Here is a 25,852-nt window from a genome sequence, read left to right on the forward strand (position 1 = left end):
GAACAAAAACATCAACCAGAAGAAAACATCAACATTCTCCACAGGATCCAGTGACTATAACATAACATCTACAATATCCAGACAAAATTCAAAATTACTGGATAAATGTAAAGGCAAAACAACCAATAAATGAAAACTCCAAGGTGACCTAGGTATAGAAATTATGAAACAAAGACTTTAAAGCAGCCATTATATTCTCCATGAAGTGAAGAAAACCACACATGAAATGAATGAAAAGTCACATGAAGCTTTAGCAGATAAACAGAAAACCCAAAAGTATTTTCTAAGTAAAGAAAATAGAAATCATAAAACAAAGCTCTAAAATGGAAATCAAATATACAAAAACCATAAAATACAAACTTTAAAATGGAAAAATAAAATATCTGAAAAATTCCTTGGATATGCTGAATAGCAGGATAGAGGTGATAAAGAGTAAACTTGAATATAGATAACAGAAAGTATTCAACCTAAAGAATGGGGAGAAAAAAATTTGTTAAAGAATGAAGCCTCAGGGAATTGTAGAATAATATCCAAAAATCTAACATGTGTAAGTAGAGTCAGGTCTTAGAAGCAAGATAACAAGATTTCAGATGACCATGGGGTTCTCACCAGACACCATGGAGGCCACAGTCAATGGAACAACATCTTTTAAATGCTGGGGGTAGGGAGTGGTGATGAATCTTTCAACTCAGAATTCTATATCCAGCAAAAACCTCATAAACTGGAAGATGGAAAATCTAACAGAAGTCTGTGCCAACAGACCTAATCTGCAAGAACCGCTAAAGGAAGCTCTTCAGGCGAAAGGGGCATTATATGAAAGAGAAACTTGAATCTTCAGAAATGAAAGAGAACACTGAAATTGGTAAATATTTGGGTAAACATAGGAGCCATTTTTTCCTCTTAAGCTATTTAAATATTTTTTCAATTTTAAAATGCTTACAATTGGACGGTTTTCAGTGTATGTAAATACAAAATGCATGACAGGCCAGACACAGTGGCTCACACCTGTAATCCCAGCACTTCGAGAGGCCAAGGTGGAAGGATCACTTGAGCCCAAGGAGTTCAAGACCAGCCTGGGCAACAAAGTAAGACCCCATCTCTACAAAAAATCAAAAAATTACCTGGACAAGGTGGTATGTGCCAGTGGTCCCAGCTACTTGGGAGGCTAAGGCAGGAGGATCACTTGAGCCCAGGAGGTAGAGGCTACAGTAAGCCTCTACAGTCTCCAGCCTGAGCCACTGCACTCCAGCTTGGGTGACAGAGTGAGATCCTCCCTCAAAAAACAATAACAAACAAACAAACACACATGACAACTACAGTAACCTAAAAAGCATTGGGGAGTTTGAGAGACCTACATGATTGCAAGATGTTTATATATTGTGTGAAGTGTACAATAGTAACTCTATGTAGACTGAGAAAGTTTAAATCACATTGTAATCCCTAGAACAATGACGACAAAATACAATACAAAGAGATAGAGCCAAAAAGCTAAGATCAATTAAATAGAACCGAAGTAAAAGAAGAAAAGATGTCCAAGGAATAGGCCTTGGGTACTCCAACATTTAGAGGCCAGGGAAGTGGAAGAGAAACACAAATCAGTAAAAAAGGATGAGAAAGAGTGAACAAAAAGACACTCTTGGACAAAACCCAAAAGAGTGGGATATCAAGAAGGAGGGATTGATCGCCTGTCTCAAATATAGTTGTTAGGGTTCAGTATGAAGTCTAAGAAGTAACTTTTGGATTTAACAACGAGGAGTTCTTTGGTAATGTTTGGAAGAGTAGTTTCGATTGAATGATGAGACTTAAAACTTGACTAGAGCGGATTTGAGACAATATGGGGAGAGAAATAGAAAATTGTAAGTATAAAGATGTTTTGAAAGTTTTACTGTCAAAGGGAGGAAAGAAAGAGGGCTGTGCAGCTGGGTATGGTGGCTCACGTCTGTAATCCCAGCACTTTGGGAGGCCAAGGCAGGTGGATCACTTGAGGTCAGGAGTTCGAGACCAGCCTGGCCAATATGGTGAAACCCCGTTTCTCCTAAAAATACAAAAATTAGCCGGGCATGGTGGCAAATGCCTGTAGCTACACGCCCAGCTACTCAAGAGGCTGAGGCATGAGAATCACTTAAACCCAGGAGGCGGAGGCTGCAGTGAGCCGCTGCAGTGAGCCACTGCACTCCAGCCTGTGTGACACAGCAAGACTCTGTTTCAAAAAAAAAGGAAAAGAAAGAAAGAAAAAGGGCTGTGGCTTAAAGGAAAAATGGGAACAAAAGTCATTTCTTTTTAATATGAGTGTAACTGTTTTTTAACATTTTTTGAAAAGGCATCCTTCTTAGTTGGTCATGACAATAAATTCTTTTGGAGAAGGAGCTGAAAGAATAGGAAGATACAAAACTGTTCCCTTTAGGGATTTTGCTTTTTCCAGCTCATGCCTCTTTGTAGATATTCCATGGAGCCCAGGCCCCTTCCCTCTGCTCCTCTCTCCCTCACCTAGGGAGCTTACACTGGCTCCTGGCTTCAATCATAATCATCTGACCTATAGACTAGTCCATCCTCTTTCAACTACCAGCATTCGTTTCAAATAATCTGCCAAGCTTCTTCTATGTCTCATTGTCTCCTTTAATATAATATTCAAGCATAGTCTTTCCTCTCCAAATCACCTCCTCTGCCAATCTGTCTTCTCAGTGACACCACCCTTCTCCTGCTTCAAAAACTTGGAATAATCATGAATTCATTTCTCATCCCATTTCTTTTCTTCATGGAGGAAAAATAAGCCTTCACTCTTTGGCAGCTCTTTCCTACTAAGTGCATTCTGCATACTCTGCCATGAATTTTCCTTTGATGTTTCTCTTAGTCAACAACTCCCAAAACAAATCTAAATTTCTAAACTTTTCTCCATAATCTGTACCCACCTATTCACCAGTCCCCAATGTATCTTCTTCATTGCCATTATATATCATTAATTACCAACATCCTGCCTTCTTCATGCTGTTAACAATACCAAAAATGGTCCTTCTCCTCTATACCTTTCCAAGTTCTAACAATCTTTCAAGATCCAACTTAAGTATAAATATCTCTACAACGTCTTTCTAGACAACACCGAAGCTCACTAAGCTCTTTCTAGTCTTTATAACTCCTCATATCCCATGATTTATTATTTATAATCTACCTTGGCATATGGTATCAGTTCCATGTCAGTTAGTCCTGTCCTCCAAACTAGATTACAAGCTGGGCATATAACAAGTAGACCCAATGCAGTTGTTTGACTGATTCAATTTACCCATATTTAAAATACATACATAAGAATAGACCATCATTAGTACAATTCTTTCTAATACAGTAACATAAAATGTATATTTCCCACACCATGCCAACATTAACAATACCCATCCCTGAATATGAAAGTTGCACCAGGAAAAGTCAAGTATATTAGCCATATTTGGATGTTACACTATTTGGATATGAGGCATAAAGGCCATCTGGTTTAATCAAATTTCATGTTTATACCAAGCACAGGATGCGTTTTGTCATTTCAAGTTTTCAATTCCCAATCTAAATGATAACTTACAGTAGTCATTTCGAAGACCAGTAAGATGAATCTTCACCTCTGGCTGGAGTATGGAATCGTTTATATCACTGGACCTTTTAAGATGGAAGGATTCATCTCTGACTCCATCTTTGCAGCCTGCAAGAAACAAACACTTCTACACAGCTCTATGATCCTGAAAATATAATATTTGTTATTGTGGGTGTTAAGAAATAACATTAAGTGGAAAAGCTTAATTAAGTAGAAAATAAGTAGTCATCATGATAAAACTACAGTACAAAGAGCCAGGGAAGGAAGGAAATGAAGAGTACTTCAGTATTAATTTAAACAAGAATATTAAAAATTTTTTCAACAACACTTTCTAATAAAAAGCACATGCATACAGCACATTCTAATAAAAAGCCTCATATCCAAATAGTGTAACATCCAAATATGGCTAATATACTTGACTTTTCCTGGTGCAACTTTCATATTCAGGGATGGGTATTGTTAATGTTGGCATGGTGTGGGAAATATACATTTTATGTTACTGTATTAGAAAGAATTGCACTAATGATGGTCTATTCTTATGTATGTATACACTGAATGAAGAAGACAGATCTTGTGGGGAGTACACAGAGATACTACATCATGCTTTGAATATTTCTTCTGTTATTTGGGATTTTAAAACCAGAGTGAATTTTGCTTTTCCACATCAAGACTTACCTGGTACACCCATGCCCTACTCTGAGACTTCATCAATAAATATTTACTGATTCATTGATTTTAGCTCTTTCTCTCAATATTTCAGTATCAGAGCACACAGACTTACTGCTTTTGGTTAATTTTACCCATGACTATCTAAGGTCAGTATTCTATCTTTTGTTCAGTTCTCATCAAAAGACCATACTAAGTTCAAACCACAAGCCACTGTCTTTTCATCTCCAACCACTCAGCTTGTGATCAAACTGAGAATTATAAAATCAAAAGAAAACAAGACCACCTACCTAGGTGACTTGTGGTGTCTATGACCAGATGGCTTCTGATAAAAGCATGAGAGCTTCACAATGCTACACCAAGAAACCAAATTGTTACTCATAAATTCCTGCTTCCGTGTTAGCTATGAAAACCTGTAGTTGAGGGCAAAACTGCAAGATTACTAAAAATACTTAGGCTTGCTGATAAAGTATCACCAATGTTTTTTAAAAAAAAATCAATACCCAAAGAATGAACAAAAAAACTCCTGGGGCTGGGCACGGTGGCTCACGCCTGCAATCCCAGCACTTTAGGAGCTGAGGCAGGCAGATTGCCTGAGCCCAGGAGTTTGAGACCTACCTGGGCAACATGGCGAAACCCAGTCTCTACAAAAAATACAGAAATTAGCCGGGCTTGCTGGCCCATACCTGTAGTCCCAGCTACTTGGGAGGCTTAAGGGGGAGGATCGCTTGAGCCAGGAGGCCAGTGCTACCATGGCTGCACCACTGCACATCGGCCTGGGTGACAGAGTGAGGCTCTGTCTCTAAAAAAAATAAAAAATAAGACATGAAGAAACCTTAAATACACATTACTAAGTGAAAGAAGACAATCTGAAAAAACTATATATTGTATGATTCCAACTATATGACATTCTGGAAAACGAAAAACTATAGATACAGCAAAAAGGTTTCTATGGGAAGGGGCGAGACGGGTGAATAGACAAAGTAGTGAGCATTTTTAGGAAAATGAAACTATTCTGTATATTGTAACAGTGATACATGTCATTATACATCGGTCAAACCCATAGAATACATAACATCAAGAATTAACTCTAATGTAAACTATGGACTTTGGGTGACAATGATGTGTCAATGTAGGTTCATTGATTGTAACAAATGTACCACTCTGGTGGGAGATGTTGATGATGGGGGAGGCTGTGCATGTGTGCATGTGTGGTAACAAGAAGGGAACCTGCACCTTCTGCCTAATTTTGCTGTGAACCTAAAACAAATCTAAATAATACAGTTTGTGTGTGTGTGTGTGTGTGTGTATATATATATATATATAGAGAGAGAGAGAGAGAGAGAGAGACTCCTAAAATATCAGAATAATATAGGTACATTATCTCTGGCTTCATAGAACATATATTTTTTATTCTAAGTCAAATATTCAGCACCTTACAAAAACAAAAACTTGTTGCTGTTTAGGACAAAAGAAGATGAGAGAGCTGAGGAACGACATGTCCCCATACATTTTATTTTGCTTTTAAGAAAATATCATTCTAAGGAAAAGACAAGGTTCACACTCCCATCCCAACCATACTTTCCCAAACCCCCAAAAGAACATTTAGAAGGCCTGAAATTTTGTCCCTGTTTTTACGCATCTAACTCAATTTTTTCCCCTTTTTACTGCTGGGAAACAGACACTTGAAGAATAAATATGCAAAAGTTCTAGATAGAAGCTTGTCCAATCTGCAGCCCGCAAGGCACATGCAGCCCAGGAGGGCTTTGAATGCAGCCCAACACAAATTTGTAAACTTTTTTAAAACATTACGAGATTTTTTGTGATTTTTTTTTTTTTAGCTCACCAGCTATCTTTACTGTTAGTGTATTTTATGTGTGGCCCAAGACAATCCTCCTTCTTCTAATGTGGCCAGGGAAGCCAAAAGACTGGACACCCCTGTATTTAGAAGTTGAAAGTGTCTATTTATGTGTTATCTACATAATTTTTAAAAGAAAATTTCCAAAAAAAAAATTTTTTTTTTGAGAAGGAGTTTCACTTTATCACCCATGCTGGAGTGCAGTGGCTCAATCTCGGCTCACTGCAACCTCCACCTCCTGGGTTCAAGCAATTCTCCTGCCTCAGCCTCCCGAGTAGCTGGGACTACAGGCGCCCGCCACCATGCCCGGCTAATTTTTGTGTGTATTTTCAGTAGAGACGGGGGTTTCACTATGTTGGCCAGGCTGGTCTCGAACTCCTGACCTTGTGATCCACCCACCTTGGCCTCCCAAAGTGCCGGGATTATAGGCGTGAGCCACCGCGCCCAGCCCCAAAACATATTTTTAATAAAAAATTGGGACACGCCAGGTGCTGTGGTTCACACCGGTAATCCCAGCACTTTGGGAGGCCAAGGGTGGACAGATCACTTGTGGCTGGAGTTCAAGACTAGCCTGGGCAACAGGCAACAGGTGAAACCCCGTCTCTACTAAAAGTACAAAAATTAGCCAGGTGTGGTAGCACAGGCCTGTAATCCCCACTATTCGGGAGGCTGAGGCAGGAGAATTGCTCCAATCCAGGAGGTGGAGGTTGCCATGAGCCAAGATCACACTACTGCACTCTAGCCTGGGCGATACAGCAAGACTTCGTCTCAAAAAAAAAAAAAAAAAAATTAGGACAAGCCATAAAAACAGACATCTACTTTAGCATTGAGGATTTCTGTCTCTTTGTTCACATTTATATTTGAGACCTTGCCAAAGCACCCCATGGATATGCTTACCAGAACTTATTCCAGAGGGAAATGTAGCAGGCAAGTTTCCTCAGCATTTATGAAATGAACCACACTAGTTCTCTCAAGAGGGTTCTCACACAGAATTCTGGCTCCCAAACAATTATTTTCCAACCATGACAGTAATCTCATGAATAACACAAAAACTTCCATGATGGCAACAGAAAGTAGGAATGAAAACACATGGGACTCAGGGTCAAAAGACTTTGGGAGGCCAAGCACAGTGGCTCATGCCTATAATCTCAGCACTTTGGAAAGCTGAGGCGGGTGAAGCATTTGAGGTCAGGAGTTGGAGACCAGTCTGGCCAATATGGTGAAACCCCTTCTCTACTAAAAATAAAAAATTAGCTGGGCATGGTGGTATGTGCCTGTAATCCCAAGCTAAGACAGGAGAATCGCTTGAACCCAGGAGACAGAGGGCTGCAGTGAACTGAGATCGCGCCACTGCACTCCAGCTTGGGCAATAGAGCAAGACTCTGTCTCAAAAAAAAAAAAAAAAAAGAAAGAAAGAAAGAAATAACTGAGAGCTCCAAATGTAGCATGGAACAAGGACCTTCTAGAAATTGCCACAGGCAATCATCTCCCCACTGCATGGCTACAGAGCTTCCCTGTTACACTCACAACACCACCATCTGAAGTTTCCTACCAGCTTTGGGCAAAGAGGTACACCTGAAAGTTTACAGGGGCTGCCTGCTGTAAGGTTTCAGAGTCATCAGATATGGACAAGGCATAAAGAATTGCTTTATATACACAGCACCTGGATAACATTTGCCCCATGATCCACTGATGAGCAATTACTTGGCTTACGTGGGATCTATTTCATAGTTTAAATTTCCTTAAAAGAATCAATAACAGAGTCTTGCATAGAACATTCAGAGGGCCTCTCAGTTAGTCTTTGCCTCCAACATCCTCCTGTTCAAATCATTTCTTCATGCTGCCACTAAAGTGATCTATGGGAAGGGGAGAGACAGATGTAAGTCAAGTCAAGTCGGTGGAAGGGCCATATAAGCTTATTTCCTCCGCCTCCTATTTTCAGCGTAAGTACAGCAAATGACTTTTTAAAGGGGTGAAAACACAAGAACAAACAGTATGAGAGTGAATATAGCAGTGGGCAAGAGAGTGCAATAATTTTCTAGAAAGTGAATAAAGGATTAATAACTGACCAAGAAGAGCATAAGAAACTACCCCTCAAGTGCCTGCAAAGGGAGACAGTGAAGAGGGAGACAGTGAAGAGAAACAAGCTGATTTGCCTTGCAAAATCCCACAAGGGCTCAGAGGCACAGAGAAGACTGAGAGGTGGGTTAGTTGAAAGACTGTCAAGTTCCCACACATAGACACACACCCTGCCCAACCAAGTAAATACATACACACATATATGCATATACCAGAAGAAACCAGATGTTTATTCTCTGGATAAATAAAAATGACAATTTTTTTAATTCAATAGCACCAGGCACCATGGAGATGTATGAAACAAAAAAAACAGATTTTGAGTTAAAAAAAAAAAAAAAGACAGTCTCACTTTGTCGCCCAGGCTGGAGTGCAGTGGTGTGATTTCAGCTTACTACAACCTCCGCCTCCCAGGTTCAAGTGATTCTCCTGCCTCAACCTCCCAAGTAGCTAGGATTACAGGTGTGAGCCACTATGCTCAGCTAATTTTTGTGGTTTTAGTAGAGATGGGGTCTCACCATGTTGGCCAGGCTGGTCTCAAACTCCTGGCTTCAAGTGATCCACCGCCTCGGCCTCTGAAAGTGCTAGGATTGCAGGCTTGACCCACCGTGCCTGTACTAAAATCTTTATGCTGAATTTACCCTGGTGCTCTTTAACCTAGGATAGAAGAACTAAGCTCTTTACCCTAGTACTATTTTTTAAATGCACAGCTTTTGGGAAAGTTTTTACTCTGAAAGAGAGAAACCAAAGTAAATGAGGGGTTGGAGGGAGAGAAAACCAAAGCAAAGGAAAACAACGCAGAGAGCACAGAAGTATTTCCAAAACTCTACAAAATAATATTGTCAGAGATATAGGAGAAGGTGGTATATCCATGAAGCACCAACAGGATGCTGTAAAGAAAAAAAAAAAAAAGGAACAGAGTACAGAAATTGCTTTTAAAAAATTAAAAGTAGGAGAGCCAAAATAAAAAGTTTCATAGGAAGGCTGGTGAATAGAGTTGAGGAAATCACCCAAAAGGTTAAAAAAAAAAAAAAAAAGTGAGATGAAAAATAGAAGATAAAAGATAAGAGAATTGGAGAGTCAATCCAGAATATTTCATAAAGAAAGAAAAAATAAACAATAGTGAAAAAAAATTAAAAAATAATTGAAGCAACTTTCCAAGAACTATAGGATATGGATCTCCAAGAATGAAAATATCCACCAATGGGCTTTTGATTTACAATGAGTTGGGTTTTTTTTCAGTGCCAAGCTTTATCATCATGAAATCTTAGAACACTTGGTGATAAAAGGCTTTTCTAAGAGCATCAAAAGAGAAAAAGCAAAGTTGAAGTCAAATTAACACAGGACTTCTCAACAGCAACAGTGGATGCTAGAAAATAATAAAGCAATATTGTCAAAATTCTGAGTGAAACTAGAATTTATAGCCAGCCAAACCATGAATCAAGCATAAAAGAAGAATAAGGACATTTTCAGACCAGCAAACCCAGAAAGAGCATAACATAGCTGCCCAAAAATAGTGGATCTAATATTGATGAAAAGTCCTGGAAGACAACCGTGCAACTGGCCAAGAAAGCAGCCTGTTCAGCAGGCTCTCAGCGGGAGGTCATCAAGGAAAAGAAGAAACTGGAATGAGTGAGCACATGGAAATTGTTATTGACAGCTACGGAACAAAACATTGGAGCATTTAGAGGAAATATTAATAGTGTCATAGATATCTAGTAAATGAAAAATAAGGCAACTTTTAATACTCAGCAAAAGTTATACTAGAAAAGAAGCACAATTATACTATTTGACTTGATAGTGAATAATAGTTGTGTAGTAATATGTAAACATTAACTTCTAATTTTACTTTTTTAAAGTGTGATATAAGCATGTCAAGAAACTGATGAAACTGAATGAGGCAGAAAGATAACTAAATTCTTACCTACTATGCCTGTAATCCCAGCACTTTGGGAGGCTGAGGCAAGAGGATCACTTGTGGCCAGGAGTTCGAGACCAGCCATAGCCAACATGGTGAACCCCAACTCTACTAAAAATACAAAAAAAAATTAACCAGGCATGGTGGTGCATGCCTATAATCCCAGCTACTCAGGAAGCTGAGGCATGAGAATCCTCTGAACCTGGGAGGCAAAGGTTGCAGTGAGCCGAGATCGCACCACTGCACTCCAGCCTGAGCAACACCAAAAACAAAAAAGTCATGATCAAGTCTAAAATCGCAAGAAATAGCAGTTTACCCATATTATTTAGAAAGTAGATGTAAATACCAGGAGTACAGCTGGAAGAGCTAAAGGTGGTCACCTATAGAGAATGGGACTTAGAGGTAGGGGTAGTTAGAACAGAGGTTTATGAGAATTATTCAAATGTTACAATTAGGTTGATTTAGTCTGTTATTATTTATTATTATATATTTATATCATATATCTTTAATATTATAAAATATATTTAAAATAATATATTTTAAGATTAGGAAGACATGAAGGAGGCAGAGAGAGGAGGGCAGGAAGGAAGGACAATGTCTTGACCCTGTACCTTTCCAAACACATTGGGATTGCTCACAGAGCTGCATTTTTCCATTAGCCTGCTGAACCACCTTCTGGGTTACAAAGAGTTGTTTTAGGCATTTCTGAAAATAAGCACACATAAGGAGAATACTTCTTTAGAAACATATATGTACAACTAAAATGTGATGTATAATATAGAATTACAACTGGTAATTCACTAAGGAGTTCAAAGATTCCACATTGTAAAAGCCAACACCACAATAATCACTATTATTTATTAACTAAACACTGTGTAACGAACAGTGCTGAGCATTTTACATATATTATTTCTCCTGCTCTATGGAGTTCAACAACTCCATAATTAAAAGTAGGAGAGCCAAAATAAAAAGTTTTATAGGAAGGTTGGTGAACAGAGTTGAGGAAATCACCCAAAAGGTTAAAAAAAAAAAAAAGTGAGATGAAAAATAGAAGATAAAAGATAAGAGAATTGGAGAGACAATCCAAATATTTCATAAAGAAAAAATAAATGATAGTCAAAAAATTATTAAAAATAATTCAAGCAACTTTCCAAGAACTATAGGATATGGATCTCCAAGAATGAAAATATCCACCAATGGGCTTTTGATTTATAATGAGTCTTTTTTTTAATGCCAAGCTTTATCATCATGAAATCATAGAACACTGGTGATAAAAGACTATGGAGTTCAACAACTCCATAGAGCAGGTATTTTTTGGCTAGAATAAAATCTTTTTTTATTCTTCTAGCCTAAAAATCCGTTTAGCCTATACACCATAGGCTGGTGACATCTCCAAAGCCTGCCACAACTGAACTGCCATCTTAAGGTCCCTTTTTGTTAACACCTTCACAGAGTTCTTAAGTAAGTTTACTAAAATTCCATGTGCACAAAAATCTGGGTCCTATCCCTTTGGGCCAATATACAAAGAGCACTTCTGACATTCTTACATCCAACTTCAATCAAAAACCCCTGGGAAAATTAGTAATAAGTGGAAAGAAAAATAACTGATGAAATTTCCTAAAAACATACTGATAAATGGTTAAAACAGAGAAGATTCTGTTTTGCTTCTTCACAACAAGATATTTCCTCTCCCAAATATGACAAATACTGTGTCAGGTTCACAACTGCGCCAAAGGTCATGTTGAGGTCCTGAGTGAGAGGGTGGGTGAATGAGCAGAAAGAACACTCGGGGGGGTGGCCATAGGCAGGTGAATGATTTTATTCAGCAGCAGCTCTCATCAACAGCTTTCTTAACTAGCTCTCTACGCTGTTCACCTTTATCTCAGCTGCTTAATTCCGTGACCCCCACACACAGCTGCATGGCTGGCTCTCCCTTGCCTTCAGGGTCAGCAGCTTAACACTTTCTTTCTCTGGGCACGAGCAAGCCAAGCTGTGTTCTGGCTCCCCTCATCCATCTGCAAAGACGGACAGCTCTGGCTTTCTCTTTCTCCAGGTGCCAGCTCCTGCACAGTGTCAACAGGGCAATTATACCTTTTACAGACAACAGTCGCTTAGAGCCAAGTGATGGCTTTGCAGGTGTTACAGCTATAGTGGTGAGCTTCTCCATGTTGTGTCTACATGGCTGACAACAAGTGGAGTTATACACCTGTGCTCTAGACTCACTGAGTCATGAAGAATGTGAACATCCTACCTCAGCCTATCCTTGACCAAAGCACAGCCATGTTCCTTACACTCTGGGTCCCCACAGTTCAGAAAGAAGTCTCTCTGACAGGCAACGTTTTGGTATTTTGTTTTTCTTCCTTGATGTTATGTCACATAATTGGCATTGCTGTCAATGAATCATGGTTTTTAGTTACTCAAGGTAGAACAACTAACTGGAAAGCAGGGTTTCCCAATCTTGGCACTATGGGCATTTGGCAGCCGATAATTCATTGTTGTGGGAGCTGTTCTGTGCATTGTAGGATGTTTAGCAGTAACCCAGGCCTTCACCCACGAGATGCTCTCCCCCTGAGTTGTAACAATCAAATGTCTTTAGATATTGCCAAATGACCCTTGATGAGTAAAATCACCCCAAATTGAGAACCATTAGTATAAAATAATATTCCTAAAATGGCCTGCTCATCAGTAGTTCAATGACCTCTTCACAGACTCACTTCTTCAGAACCCCACAGTTACCACAAAGCTGATCACAGCAAGGTTTAGCAGGCACTTCTGTTCCATGGGTGCAGGGGTGCTCTTTCCTAGATTAGATCTACTTACCACTTTAATCAGCAACTTAATATGGAGCTCCTAGAGGATGAATTCTGAAAGTCTCCACGGCTATGCAGGCCCTTGTTGTGGAACACCCTCCAGATGATCAGTGAGGACCACATGAAGACACACGTTTACTCTACAGGGGAAAGACCTCACTTCGTGTCTTCACCACTCTCTAAGCTATTTGACTTCTAACTAATCATGGCAAAAAATGCTCTCCTTAAAATCGTAGATCAGCTTCCATTATCCCCTGTCCAGGTTCTTCAGTGATGCTGGGGTGACGTTCCAGCTGGTATAACAATTGCTAAGGAGTATCTTGCCAACACCATCATGAGCCCACAGATGGAGCCACGAACCTTGCTGCCACCAGTTACCAGAAAGGATAAGAGGAAGGAAAAGGGAAATCCTAAAGGGTGGGACAGCAAAAACTCCAATCAGCAGTAGGGGGTGAAAAAGAAAGGAGTGTTAATAACCTGGTCCAGGTTTGAGGCCACCAGTGCCCCCTAATTATCTCAGTGGGACTCCCCGGCCATTCCCTATCCTCCAAACCCATATCCAACAATAAAGCACGCATCAAAACACCTGCTCTAAAACATTGACTTCCAACTGCATATGAGTTCAGATAACTAAAATTTATATTTATAATATTTTATTATTCTTCTAGCAAAATAGCCAAGCACAGAAAAAAGGCATACACTGAATAAGTAATTTTGCCTACATTGAGAATTTATGACTTTTCTAGTTCGAAGTTTTTGAACTGAAACATTGATTCCTTCAAAGATTCTTCACTGGATTTGATAAATTCAAAAACATGTTATTGATATTTAATGTGCCCAAAAGATTTATGTCAGACTCCTAAGATCTTAAAACTATGATAAATAAGAGATACCTAAATGTAATAAATGTACTTAACCAAGAAAAAAACAACAAGAAAGGCTTAAGGTAAATATTTAAAAGACCATCATATAGAGGTATAATTCAACTTTTCCTAAGAGACCCCAAAGGACAGATCACATCATCACACAGATGGAAATGATGACAGCAAGAGATCCTTAGGCTAAGAGGAAACATACCATAATAAGTATAATTTCATTATATTTTTAACTTTTACCTGTTTGTAAAGATAAAATGGTTATTCTCATTTTCACTTTTTTAATTAATCCCAATTCAACAGTTTCTCATATATTTGGGGGGTATCTTCTTTCTTTTACAAAGTGGCTCTATTCATATCCTTTAATTATTCATTTTTTTTTACCAGGAATGCATCATCTTCTCATTGATGGGTAAGAGCAGCTAAGCAACTTTTTCCTTACATTTGCGACTAAGTTGTCTCAGCTTCTCTAGACGAGGGATCTTCAGTTTTTTTCTCTTTACCTACCTGCCCTTTTGAGGCAACATTTTCTTTCCAGTCTCTGTCCATTGTATGAGGTGCCTTGCAAAAATGGAGAGCAGAGTTACTTGTTTCAGAAATTCCTTTGCTGGGGGTTTTCGGTGGTTCTTTGCAGGATCCTACAAGAAAGACACTTATCTTTGAATTTGGTTTTTAAAACAAGATAATCAATTTGATTGTAGGACTGGCCATGGCATCTTTCACAGTAGGACAGAGTGAGAAAGTCCAAGCTCTCATCGCTCCAAAGTCCATTGCAGAGAGCAGAACGGAATTTTATCCAGACTGCTGACTTCATAAGGTTGTCACTCAATGAGAAAGCTGCCTCAGTGGTCTCTAGAGCAGGGAAGAGGTGCCAAGATTAAAGACCTGACTTCATCTGCAGCGGCAGCAGTGTAAATGCTTTATCTCTGTATGGAAAAAAAAAAAACAGATTTGCACATTTGAAGAATGGATAGAAACAGTTCCACAGTTTTAAATGATAGTGGAAAGAGTATCCGGTTTGCCTGAGCTGTGGTCATCCTGCAAGGAAAGCATTATGGGATGCTTGCTTTGCCAGCATTGACATTCACTGCATAATCATGAGCAAATCACTCTGCCTCTCTCCCCCTTTCTATTGCAGAAAGATGTTTTAAAGATAGTTTAAGATGGCATCAGTGAAATACTTTCTAAGTTAAAGTAATAGAAGAGTTAGTGTTTCTTGCATCAGTATTATTCCTACCTATTCTCTTCTCAAGATTGAGAAAGCCCTTTACCAGACTTTCAACTGCACTGGAAACCTGTCAAGTCATTCTCTAAAACTAAATATCTGCCATATCACTTGTTCATCACAGGAGCCAAGGGACCATTGGAAAATCTTGGCCTTTTGCTATGTGACAATCTCTTCTTCATTTGGACAACCATGGGCTTGATAAACTCTCACTAATGTTCCTAGAGCCTAGTACCTCAAGTACTGAGACATTCAAAATTTAAGCAATATAGATTACATTTAGGGAGAAGAAGGATAAAAATACGAAATGTTGGTCAAAGTTTTAGATCTTGCTCTTTGTCCTGAGAAATTATGCATGCTTGCTTTCTCGTGGTATTTGTAAAAGAGTACAGGGAAGAAAAAGCCAGCTCTGAGAACTTCAAATGAGAAAGAAAAAGTTGCAGTCAGAGGCTAGTACTGACAATCACCCCAGTTATAAACAAAGAAGTCAGGTCCACCAGCCTAAGAAAGAAGGGACCTCTCAGGTTCTGTCCACAGAGCATGACTGAAAATAAACCTCTCTGTAAATGTCCCTTTGGAATGGGAGGATCTTCAGTATCTGCTCTTCTAAAACAAAAAGAAAGAAACCCCACTAGCAAAGCACTGAGAAACCAATAGATCTGATTAATCCCTAGTATTAACTTAAGTAGAAAAATAAAATGGCCTTTCTTGTAAAATCCTTTTGGTTAATATCTGATTTCTGAATTTCTCACACAATGCCATACTTTTTTAAAAAAATCAATAAATTAATTTAGAGCCTCGAAAGAAAAAGGGAGCCCCTAATTTTAGCCAGAAATTCTTCCAAAAACAATCAGCATCAAAACTGTCCCTCAATTGCACTGAGATACAAAAGATTTCTTTTAGAAGATAGTCATAACAATGACCTTTTTCACAACCTCTTATCTCCTACTGCTTCCCTCCTTGGTTATTAAATATTTTCAATTATTAAATACTTTCAGTATTAATGCCTGTCGTCACATGGGAACTTCATTGGTTTGAAAAAAATCTGGGCTCCCTTTCAATCAGCAGACTGCAATGCATCATCGTGTCTGATGTCATTGAAAAGAGCTGGCACTTCTATTAACATTTGTCTTAATAAATACGCTGATAGTCAAAAGAATTATGTTGCCTATGATTCTCAAAAGAGAATGGGCATTACATCAGCTAATGATAGGTGACAAATTTTGCTTCTGAAGGATGGGAATGAAAATGGCTGTGCCCAAATGAGAATTACATATTTCAGAGAGAGAGTTTGTGTTTCGGGGCTCTGGCAGGTTGATCATGGATCCTGCCCATCACACTGGTGGTTTGGAGCCCACTCCCCCATCTCTGCCGCATCATAGACTGTCTCTCACTCTCCTTTCCTTCCCTTTTCTTCACTTTCCCTACTACTTTTGGAGGCTCTTCTTTCTTCTTTCTTTCTCCTCTTCCTCCTCCTCCTCCTCTGTCTCCTTCTCCTCTCTTCTCTCTTTTTGTCTCTCTCCCCTCATCCATCCCCTCATCCCTCTCTCTTGCTTCCTTCCTCTTACTTTCTCTTCCTCTCATTCTCTCCTGCTTGTGTCTTTTCCTTCTATTTCACATCTGATTATTCCATTACTAACGCATAATTTTTTCTTAATCTGTATACCAGGAACCTTACCAGTCATTAAAATTCTATACTTTGCAAAACAAAAGCACATATATATGTGTGTGTATACATATACATATATACATACACATTCATACATACAGTCTTTTCAAAAGTTATCAACTAACCAATGCAAGTCTCGAAAACATATTAAAATTAAGCTAAATTTGGCCTGAGGATGTAGGATGAGTCCCTACATCTTAAATTGCAACCTAACTTGGGATGTAAACTAACTGAAAGCTTAACTTAGCTGAGTCTCCGCCAATCACAGAAGCTGAGCTTCAGTCAATCACAGGTGGCCAACTAATCAGACCACGTGCAAATAAGGCAAACTGAGCTGTAGCCAATCAGGCCGGCTTCTACTCACTCCCAATTCCTGTCCATAAATGCTGCTCGCCCCCACATGGCGGAGTGGTTCTCTGGTTGCCCATTGGCCAATGGTTCTTTGCACAACTAACTTTGTTAAATTTAATTTGTCTAAAGTTTTGGGTTTTTTTTTTTAACACATACAGTACCTTTCCTTTGTTTTTGTGTCACTTCTCCCCACCTTGGAAATTTCTTATTCAAAGGGAGAAAAAGAGAAAAGAGTTGACTCAATGTGGCACTCCTTAGTTCTACAAGACAAAGAATCTCTCAGGAACGTATCTTTTATTCACGTTGTGTAACTGGGCTGTGGCATTTGGGGCTCCTCACCTGGAGTCCAGGTTTCTTTCTCAGGCGTTGTCTTCAGCACTGATCCGGAAGCTTCTGGGAGGTAGGTGGTTGACTGCTCTTCCCCAAAGGAATCAGAGGACAAAGCCCTAGTTTGACTTTGCCTCCACCTTGTGGTAATGGGGCTACTCGCAACAGGAACTTCCGCGGACAACCTCTTCGCAAAGTGACTCTTAAAGTCAGAATACGTAGCATTAACTGAATCAAATACCTGTTTAACAACAAAAACAGCTCTAACTCCACTGGCCTCAGTGATGCAAAAGTAAAAATTCCCTAGAAGAGACTTCAGATGACTCATCTAGTACAACACCAATAAAATATATATAATGAGATTTTTTAATTTTTGTAACCTGGATGTTATTTTATATATTTATATATATTTTTGTATATAGTTATACATTAAATGTTATATTTTACAGTTATATATTATATAAACATAAATCTGTTATCTTGTATATATTTATATTTATATATGAAATATGTTATATTTTATATATTTTTATATTGATATTTATATATAAAAGTTATATTTTATATTTATATTTATAAAACATGTTATTTTTACATGTATTTATATATAAACATGTTACATTTTTATATACTTATGTGTAAACTGTTACATTTTATATATATTTATGTGTAAAATACATCATATTTTTATGTTTATATGTGAAATCTATTATTTTATATGTAAAATAGATATACATTTTTTCTATCTAAAAAACAACAAAATGCTACTACTTACTTAGAGCCTCTGCTGAAGGGTCTGTAGGTATACCAAAGTAGTTTAGGGAGTAATTACATTTATAAATATTACCATCACATATCAGTGTAAAATATGACATATGATACAACACTATGTACTGAACATGCAAGATGTTTGTATGAAATAATAAAATTTCAAATCTGGATATAAACGGCAATTTTCTAGTCCAAACCCTTCATTTCACAGATGGGGAAGCTGAGGCCTAGAGAAAGTAAGTGATTTGCTCGTCTGTCCATCCCCTCTAAGAAACACTAGGAGTTTGATATTTATAGAGCCTGTAGTAGTGAACCATCCCATGTAGCCATGTGAAATTAAAATGTAAGTGACAAACTAGAAATGAATTATCGTTTAACAAAATGACAGACAACTTATATTAAAATCCTAGTCATAAAGAGCTCTTATAGAAATTGACAAGTTTACCAACTCAATAGAAAAACTGGGGCATAGTACATTAAAAAGGCAATTCATAAAAGAGATATATAAATGCCCAAAAGATATTTAATCTCACTAGCAATCAAAGAAATGCAAATTTAAAACAGCAATGAGATGTTAGCAATAATTTTTTTGTGACAATCCCTGGTGTTGAAGGTGCCAAAAACAAACACTGGCATGCACTGCTGGTGGGGGTTAAATTAGTATCTGGAAAGGACTTTTGGACAATGTCCTTTCAAAAGCCCTTAAATATGTGCATAACTTCTACTGACCCAGCAATATCACCTCTAAGAATTTAAAAAAGAAATCAGCTGGCCATGGCGGCTCATGCCTGTAATCCTAGCTCTTTGTGAGGCTGAGGCAGGCAGATTGCTTGAGCCCAGGTGTTCGGGACCAGCCTGGGCAACAAGGCAAAACCCTGTCTCTACAAAAAGTACAAGAATGAGTCAAGCATGGTGGCGTGCACTTGAATTGCCAGCTACTTGACGGGGCTGAGGTAGGAGGATTGCTCGCTGCAGTGAGCCACATTGGCGCCACTGCACTCCAGCCTGGGTGACAAAGTGAGACCCTCTCTCAAAGTAAAAAAAAAAAAAAAAACAAAAGAAAGAAAAAAAAGTCTAAGATACGAACCAAGATGGAGAAAACATCCAGCATTTACTGACTGCTTACTATGTATGAACCCATATGTAAAGGGTTTTACACATGTTTGTATTTAATCCTAAGAAACATCTGTGAAGCAGATGTTATTTATGCCCATTATATCAGTGAAGAAACTGAGGCTTAGAGGTCAAGTGAATTGCCCAAGACTACACAGTAAGTGGAGATACCACACCCGAGGCTCACCTGTCTGACCCCAGAGTCCAGGCTCTCAACTGAGAACATGAGGGTGTGTACTGCATTTTACATGTTTGTAAGTACAAAAAGATGTGAGACAGACTAAATATTTACCAATGGAGAACTGACTAGGCAAACTAACAAGACATCTCTAAGAGGGACTGCTCTGCTGCCATCAGAAATGGCATACATTAGGAAAACGTAAACTAAACCACACCAAAGCACCACTTCACACCCAAGAGGATGGTTAGAATTTTTTTAATGGAAACTAATAAGCATTGGTAAGGATGCAAAGAAACTGGAAGCTTTTTACATTGCAAGTGTACAGAATGTGAAAGGATGCAGTCACTGTGGAAGATTAGTTTGGTGATCCCTCAAAAAGATAAACCTAGAATTACCACATGACCCAGCAAGTCCACTCGTAGGTATATGTACTCAAATTCATGTGCACATATGTTCATAGTAGCGCTAATCACACTAAGAAGGTGCAGACAGCCCAAATGCTCATCAACAGATGAACGTGTAGACAAATCATAGGACGTATCTACATATGCAAGTGATCTACACATCACTCCCAAGAGGAATGAGTTGCTGATACATGTCATAATGTGCATAAGCCTTGAAAGCATTATGCTAAGTGAAAGAAGCCAGACAGGAAAGGTCACATATCGTATGATTCCATCTATAGGAAACAGTCAGCATAAGAAAATCCACAGGGAGAGAACACAGATTGGTCATTGTCAGAGATTAGGGGAGGAGGAAATGGGGAGCAACTGCTTAATGGGTATGGAGTTTTCTTTTGAGGTGATGAAAACGTTTTGGAACAAGAGAGAAGTGGTGGTTCCAGAACATTGGGAATACACTAAAACCACTGAATTGGTGTCTTAAAAGGTTATTTTTGGCCGGGTACAGTGGCTCACACCTGTAATCCCAACACTTTGGGAGACTGAGGCGGGTAAATCACCTGAGCTCAGGAGTTCGAGACCAGCCTAACCAATATGATGAAACCCAATCTCTGCTAAAAACACAAAAATTAGCCAGGCATGGTGGCATGCACCTGTAATCCCAGCTACTTGGGAGGCTGAGACAAGAGAATCACTTGAACCCAGGAGGCAGAGGTTGCAGTGAGCCGAGATGGCACCATTGCACTCCAGCCTGGGCAACAAGAGCAAAACTCCGTCTCAAAAAAAAAAAAAAAAAAAAAAAAAAGTTATTTTTAATATGAGAATTTCACTTCAATAAAAGAAATCTTTTTTTAAATGGTAACACAGGATAATAGTGAATGAAACATGCAGATGCTCACAATATATTGCTAGCTGTAAAACAGGGACTATAAAACAGAATTCCAATGCAGTCCCACTTCCTAGATCTAAATGAAAGATAGGAAAGGAATATGCTAGAATGTTGAAGCAGTAAGTTTTGATTCAGTTTGAGTTTTTTACTAAGCATATGTGAGGGCACTGGCCCATCCTGCCTGCAGCCCCCAGGGGGCAAGGCCAGCTCTCTCTCCACTGCTGCTCTGTGCTCTCCCCACCAACTGACCGAAGAGAATGTCTTTCGCAAGAGACAGGCCGTTGTAAAGAGTGTTGTTGGGGGTCAGTTTTTCTGTCTTACAGCTGTTTGTTTTTGAGTAGGAATGGGAAAGATGAAAAGAGGCTGCACGTGTCAATCAGGCATCTCAATCTCAGAAGCCCAGACTAGGGGGCAGCAGGTAAGGTGATGAGTAACGCCAGCTTGGATGAGAAGCGTGACCCTCTCTGGCCTTCTTTTTTGTTTTGCTTTGTTATTTTGAGGCAGTCTCACTCTGTCACCCAGGCTGGAGTGTAGCAGCACGATCATGGCTCACCGCAGCCTCGATGTCCCAGAGCTCAAGTGATCCTCCTGCCTCAGGCTCACCAGTAGCTGGGACTACAGGTGTGCACCACCATGCCTGGCTAATTTTTGTATTTTTTGGAGAAACGGGGTTTCACCATGTTGCCCAGGCTGTCTTTAACTCCTGGGCTCAAGCAATCCTCCTACCTAAGCCCCCCAAGGTGCTAGGATTACAAGCATGAGCCCTTTCACAGGGCCACTTGGACTTTCATTTCCCCACTGTTTTTATTTCTCTCCACTAAGAAAAAAACCACAGTACCAGCTCAGAGGCTATGGGGTCTTGGCCCCAGAAACTGAGGGAATTTCTCAAACTTTAATGTTCGTGTTTTAGCCGCAGCAAGAACACATTGAGACATATTGTCTCATTTCATAGAAGATGTTAGAAATTTAGACTTTTCATATGAATTTTCCCACTTTTTAAAGTGTTCAACTGATTCTAATTTTTAGAAAAGACTGGAGGACTGAACAGAGCATGTCTGTGGGCCACATTCAGTAGGCTATGTTTGCAATGGCTCCACTATGTCCAGGTAGCCCTTACCCTCACAGGTACCAAGAAAGGGAGGAGACACCATATTGGAAGATAGACTTAGTTTGCAGAAAACATGGCAGAGGACAGAGACACCTGCTCAAAGGTTTCCTTGGAGCAAAATTCCAAGGAAATTCCAAACTTTAAATGTACATTTAAAAAATTCTGGGTTTAAAAGAGGAAATTAAAGAATAAAAATTTGATGCTATGTCAGCTATGTCCGTGAAAACTATTGAGAAATTGCATATTGACAATATCCTACTGCCTTAGCAGGTCTGAGTTTCTGTGACTCATCTACCATCACTCTGTCCACGCTGAATGTTTCCCACGTGGGATGTTCATCCCCAGTTCTCTGCCAGGGAACTCCCAGCCACCTTCACACCTGGGTTCAGCCACCAACTCCTTCAGGAAGGTGTCTCTGACTTTCCCTTCCTCCCTATTCCAAACTAGGTTAGGCAGCCAATGGTAGCTAAATAATGGTCCCCAGAGATATCCAGATCCTAATCCCTGGAACTTGCAAATGTTACTTCATATGCCAAAGGGGCTATGCAGACTTAAGTTCAGGATGAAGTTAAGTTGAGGTAAGGAGACTGTCGTGAATTTTCAGGACGAGTCCTAAATGCAATCACATGTATCCTTGTAAGAGGAAGGCAGAGGGAGATGTGACTGCACACAGAAGAGGAGAAGCAATGTGACCACAAAGGCAGAGACCAGAGTGATAGGGCCACAGGCCAAGAAATGCTGGCAGGTACCAGAAACTGGAAGAGGAAAGGAATGGATTCTCCCCTAGAGCCTCTGGAGGAGGCCAGGCCCTGCTGACCCCCCAGCTTCTGCCCAGTGAAACTGAGTTTGGACTTCTGGCCTCCGTAACTAGAAGAGAATACGTGTGTTTAAGCCACCAAGTTTGTAGTAATTTGCTGCAGCAGCCCTAGGAACAAATACTAAGCCCTCCCTGTGCTTCCACACCCACAGTGCATGCTCCAGCATGACCACCCTGTGTTAATAACATTTATCAAACACTTAATCCGTGCCAAGCACTGGGATATATGATTTAGAGGGAGTGTTTATTTTAGTTTCATCACAACCCTGTGAAATAGGTACTAGTATTATTTCCCCCATTCTACAGAGTTGGAGGAAATATCTTAATGGTATTAAGTAATTTGAGCAAGGATATAGAGCTAATAGGCAGCTGTATACTGCATACAGCTGTATAGATCATTTTCTCTATGAATGGCACCCTCTAGAATATGCAGTGCACAACCTTCACAACCAACCAGAGCAACCCTGCCATGGTTTGAACTCTGACAAATCAATCTAATCCCTATGCTAAAAAGCAGGTCTGCTCATATTCCACTTTTTTACTTTCTCTCCTGCTATATCATATACTCCTTAAGACCAGGGACTTTGTCTTTTATCTTACTATCCTTGGGACATTGGTATCTAGGAACCCCGTAATGAATAAATAGATGAATCTCTTCCCCTAGAGGCAATTAGTACTAAAAAGGGACAAGGGATTTGAGAAAGAATCCAGAGGCAAGGAAATAAGACGTTTTTATCCTTTCCCACTAAGGAGAACAATTCTCAGGCCAGGCACAGTGGCTCACGCCTATAATCCCAGCACTTGGGGAGGCCAAGGCAGGCAGATTGCTTGAGGTCAGGAGTTCGATACTAGCCTCGACAATGTGGTGAAACCCCATCTGAACAAAAATACAAAAATTAGCCGAGCATGGTGGTGTGTGCCTATAGTCCCAGCTGCTCAGGAGGCTGAGGTGGGAGGATGGCTTGAGCCCAGGAGGCAGTGGTTGCAGTGAGCCAAGATCATGCCACAGCACTCCAGCCTGGGCAATAGAGCTAGACCTTGTCTCATTAAAAAAAAAAAAAAAAAAGAACAATTCTCAAATTGTACAGAGTAAAACAAACATTTCTGCAGAAATTAGAGAATGAGATAAATGAAACAACAAAAGTGCATCTGGGTTTTTAAAACAAGTTCAAGTCTGTAGGGCCAGATAAATAAAACCCAGAGGAATGACAGCACTTTCAAAACTGATACGTGTTAGTGATCTATGAGCAAAACATGACAAATACGAAAAATACATGCCCCCCTGATAGATAAATGTATTATTTTTCATGGTTTTCCAATAGGAGGAGCAAGTAACTAGTAATAAATTTGCTGCCAGTGTCCTAGATAGCACAAGTGAGCAGATCCACGTTAGCCTGAATAAATCACCCTGTGGTGGACTAAAGGGTTTAGTCTCTGGCCTTCTGCTATTCAACTCGTTATCAGCAGCTTAAATGGAGATCTATTTATCAAAATTGTTGATTACTCTAAGTTGAAAATATAATTAAAATACTAAAGGACAGAATAGAATTCAGAATAAAGTCTGGGACAAGGGCCAAATTAGCAAAATTTAATTCAATCAAGTTGCATGAACAATATTCTTATTTAGATTTTTTTTCTTCATTGCACAGGCATAAGATGGAAGAGAACTGACATGCAGTGAAAAAGATTGACAGTGTTAGGCAGCCCCCACTAGAATATGGGTGAACAGCACAGTGAAATGATTATAAAAATCAGTACAATTTTAGGTCCCATTGACAGAAAAATAGTGTCCAGAACAGGAGCAATCAAAACCCTGTGTCTCTGCACCGCTCAGATAGCATCTGGAGAACCACGTCCAGTCCCAGAACTGTTCTTCAAGAAGGGAGATGGACGAGTCAGGATTCAAACCCTGAGTTCATTTGGAGGAAAGAGACCACAGTGACAGGGGTCAGGGTAAACACAGTAATGGGGCAACACCCCAGCACATCCAATGGTGGAAACCTGGGGTGCTTAGTCTAGAAGAAAGAAGACTCAAAAGGGTCTGGTGCAGTGGCTCACACCTGTAATCCAAGCACTTTGGGGGGCCAATGCAGAGGGGAAATCACTTGAGGCCAGGAGTTCCAGACCAGCCTGGGCAAGTGAGACCCCATCTCTAAAAAAAAAAAATCAAAAAACTAGCTGTGCATGGTGGCACGCACCTGTGGTCCCAGCTACTTGGGAGGCTAAGGTGGGAGCATCGCTTGATCCCCGGAGGTCGAGGATGCAGTGAGCCATGATCATGCCACCGATGACGGAGTGAGACCCTGTCTCAAATTACAAAAAGAAAAAGAAAAAAGAGAAAACCCAAAATGAACTGTCTTCAAATATTTAAAGGGATGCAATCTATGAATAAAAGAAAAACATACTTTATATTGCTCCTTATGATACAACCAGGACCCATGAAGGGGTAGATTCAATTCAGAGAACTTTGAAAGAGAGCACAGTTTGAATATAAAGTAAAATTCTGTCAGTCCCTGAACTAGGGACATATGGTTCATAGTGGTATAGATGAACATTAATAATTATGTATTTAATGTCATTTTATAATTTTTTAGTTTTGATGTAAAGTTTTCCTTATAAAAAATTAATTTTAGAAAAATAAATTGTATTTAAATACTCATTTGTTAGTATGAATATTAAAATGTTAAGCAAATAAATGATATACAGATATGGCAAATCACACAGTGGTATTCCTTCAATGACTGCAGTGAAGGAAACACTGCTGCAGATTGTGCTATTTCATCTTCAGTATTTTTAAACTTCTGTTTCAGGATCTATCTCCTGCTGAGGAAATGCCTGTCGCATAGTTTTGAATGACTCAAGTATTTATTAATAGAAAGGAAGAGGAAGATAAGAAAAGTAAGACAAAGAAGGGAAAAGGGATGAATGACTTGGTACTCCAAGCACATCAATTCAGCTTGTTTACCTGTAGAGTTCACATCACAGTGACATTAAACCAGGAGGAATTCAGAGCGCCAGAGCCAAAAATAATTAGAAAAGAACCCAGAGGGGTTAAAAATAAAGTCAGGAAGTAGCAGAATGAAACAACTGAGAAAATAGAAACAAATATGTCTACTGACAAATAATTTGACACACAAATATCCAGTGGGTGGGAAAAACCTAGACATGCCAGAAAAGACCTGCTGGTGATGCCAGTCTTGCTAGAACCTCAAGACAAAGATAA

The 25,852-nt window shown here is 39.4% G+C and overlaps 1 protein-coding gene across 3 annotated transcripts in view; it reads right to left on the reverse strand.

The window, feature by feature from the left end:
• The window catches only part of CDC20B (cell division cycle 20B), a 60,485-nt gene that overhangs the window by 17,039 nt on the left and 17,594 nt on the right, over window positions 1-25,852 (reverse strand). For all 3 annotated transcript variants that reach the window (XM_078004739.1, XM_078004738.1, XM_001097747.4), the window contains exons 3-6: window positions 17,362-17,590; window positions 14,285-14,415; window positions 10,704-10,797; window positions 3,566-3,682 (exon numbers count right to left, since the gene is read on the reverse strand). In XM_078004739.1, coding sequence (XP_077860865.1) covers window positions 3,566-3,682; window positions 10,704-10,797; window positions 14,285-14,415; window positions 17,362-17,590 — 571 coding nt within the window. The remainder of the gene's footprint in view (window positions 1-3,565; window positions 3,683-10,703; window positions 10,798-14,284; window positions 14,416-17,361; window positions 17,591-25,852) is intronic.

Source organism: Macaca mulatta, chromosome 6, assembly GCF_049350105.2.
Source record: "Macaca mulatta isolate MMU2019108-1 chromosome 6, T2T-MMU8v2.0, whole genome shotgun sequence".
Taxonomy (NCBI): Eukaryota; Metazoa; Chordata; class Mammalia; order Primates; family Cercopithecidae; genus Macaca; species Macaca mulatta.